Here is a 2,207-nt window from a genome sequence, read left to right as displayed (position 1 = left end):
GAGATCTTTGCCTTTCGCGGTCCTGGCTCCTAAACTAATAGTAAGGTCCTTTTGGTCGTCTAGGTCTAATATGAGGGTGAATTGGTCTCTCCAGTTGACATCATTAAGAAAGTCTATCTTATTCATTTGAGGGTGGACTATACCCATATAGGATATTGATAAATGGGTTGCTAGTGGCCAAATGAATTTCTGTATATCTGATGTGAGCCCATTAATATCCTCCAGGCGGATAATGTATCGCGACTCTTCGATCTTCTCAATTTGGTTTCGGAACTGGCACTGCAAATCAACATTGTTGAATGATGACTCCAAAGAAGGGCAAGTTATGTTCGGCAAAGAGATAGTAATCTCAAGAGGTTTCTTCATAGCATTCAACTCTGGGTTTTCGAACAGTGTTAAGAGTTGGGCTAGGACTAACAAACCAGCAGGGCCGCGAGGATACGATATCTCAACCTCTTCCCGATTGAGTATGATTGTACTGAACTTCTTTAAGACATCTAGTAACTTCATCAGTTCACTTTCTTCCCAATCAAGTTTCAGATAAACCTCATGATCATATTGCGGCATAATACCAGATAGTCCATACTTTTTGTGTTGTTTAGCTTCGTTGATATCAAACATTCTCCAAACAGGGGCGGGGCTGAATACATAGTTGCTTCTGCCACTTATAAACTTCCGAAGAAGCTTTTCTTGCTCTGAGTCTAACTTAAGTGTACAATCCTTTTGATCCAACTCGAGCTGTTTAAGTCCATGTCTATCAAAAGTTGACGTAGAATCTTGGTCAGCAGACTTCCTACTTGAATGAGGTTTACCGTCCATGCCAGATTTGTTAGTTTGGGGATTGCTTGATTGAGTTCTTGAATTAGAGGGCTCTGGATCTGTGGGCTCCTGTTCACTTTCACTTTTGACTTCCATTTCTTTAAACCTATTATCAAGTTGAGCTAGCGTTTCTTTAATTATCCTAGATATGTTGCCGAGACTTTCGAGTTCATTATGTTTCAATAATTGATCTATCACTGGATCTATAACTTGAGTTCTATCGTCCCGGTCTAACGTATCAATCTTAGGTAGTATTTTCTTTAGTTCTTCTATTATGATCACTTTGATTCGGCTTTTTAATCCATGGGAATTGTATCGGACACCTATTGCGATTAGACCATTGACAAGTATGCTTCTGCATGAATTGGGGGATTGATTTTGTGGGCCCATTAAGTTACTCTCAATTTGGCTTAGTTCTTCTGCTGTATCTATTAGATTACATATGCTCTCTATTCGCGGTCCCGGTTGCATCTGGGTATTCTTGCTTTCCTCTAACCATTGTTCCATTTGTTGGGCAATTACATCAGCACTTTGCCGTATTATTTCTTCTTTAACTAGTGCAGATATCAACTTAATCTTCACCTGTCTGAGTCTATCCTTTGATTTGTCAGAGAAGCTGCGATTGCTTTGGGTTGAGTTCATGTTCTTAGAAGCCTCTTGTTCTTTTTCCATGAGGTCCTGTTGGCACTTCTTTAATTCATCTATTTGCTTTGATCGACTCTTACTTATGTCTTGCATCGTGCGTACTTTTTCGATTATGTTTGCACGATCCTTTATTCCTTGTCTAAACATAACGTCCATATCCCAGCCTGGAGCATCGTTATTTAACATGTTATTATCTGAACCATTATCTAACCTAGTTGTGTTAACACCATTATCCGACGCATTCGTATATGAATCCTCATCAGAACTACACCAGACACAACCCAAACCAATAACCAAGCAAACTACTTGATAAACATTCAAAGAGTATTCATTTAACCTTCTGTTCATTTTACAAGTTGCTATCTCATGTTTTTATTTATAGACTATACTATATCAATATCAAAAATATTCTAGTTGTAGCCAAGCAAATTCTCTAAATTAGTAGAATATCAAAAAGACTTACTTTCTAAGTATGTCTATTCAATACCAAACCAATACCAGCCTAATACCAAACCAATACGACCACTACTTAGCTCCCATAAGATCAACCTGATGATTTGCCAGCTAACTACGCCTTGCAACTTTAATAGAGTCAATCTGCTTTGACTAATTTGGCTTTACATATCTACCCTACAATTCAATATGACGTCATCCTCACACACAACCATATTTATTTAACAAATCACATCGATACTCGTCTCAAGGAAGGTCTTTAATAGAGTAGGCATTGGCCAATGAACCCT

At 38.3% G+C, this 2,207-nt stretch overlaps 1 protein-coding gene across 1 annotated transcript; it reads right to left on the bottom strand.

Annotated features, from left to right (window-relative positions):
- On the bottom strand, window positions 1-1,812 carry NEHOM01_2515 (uncharacterized protein; the record flags this gene model as incomplete). Its single annotated transcript, XM_051491391.1, has 1 exon — window positions 1-1,812. A coding segment is annotated over one exon (1,812 nt), but the record flags the coding sequence as incomplete, so codon positions are not given.
- Between the last annotated feature and the right edge of the window lie 395 nt (window positions 1,813-2,207).

This window comes from Nematocida homosporus (assembly GCF_024244095.1).
Source record: "Nematocida homosporus strain JUm1504 chromosome Unknown 4382, whole genome shotgun sequence".
Taxonomy (NCBI): Eukaryota; Fungi; Microsporidia; genus Nematocida; species Nematocida homosporus.
Note: the sequence above shows the minus strand (reverse complement) of the source record. Positions and strands in the feature narration are given on the sequence as shown.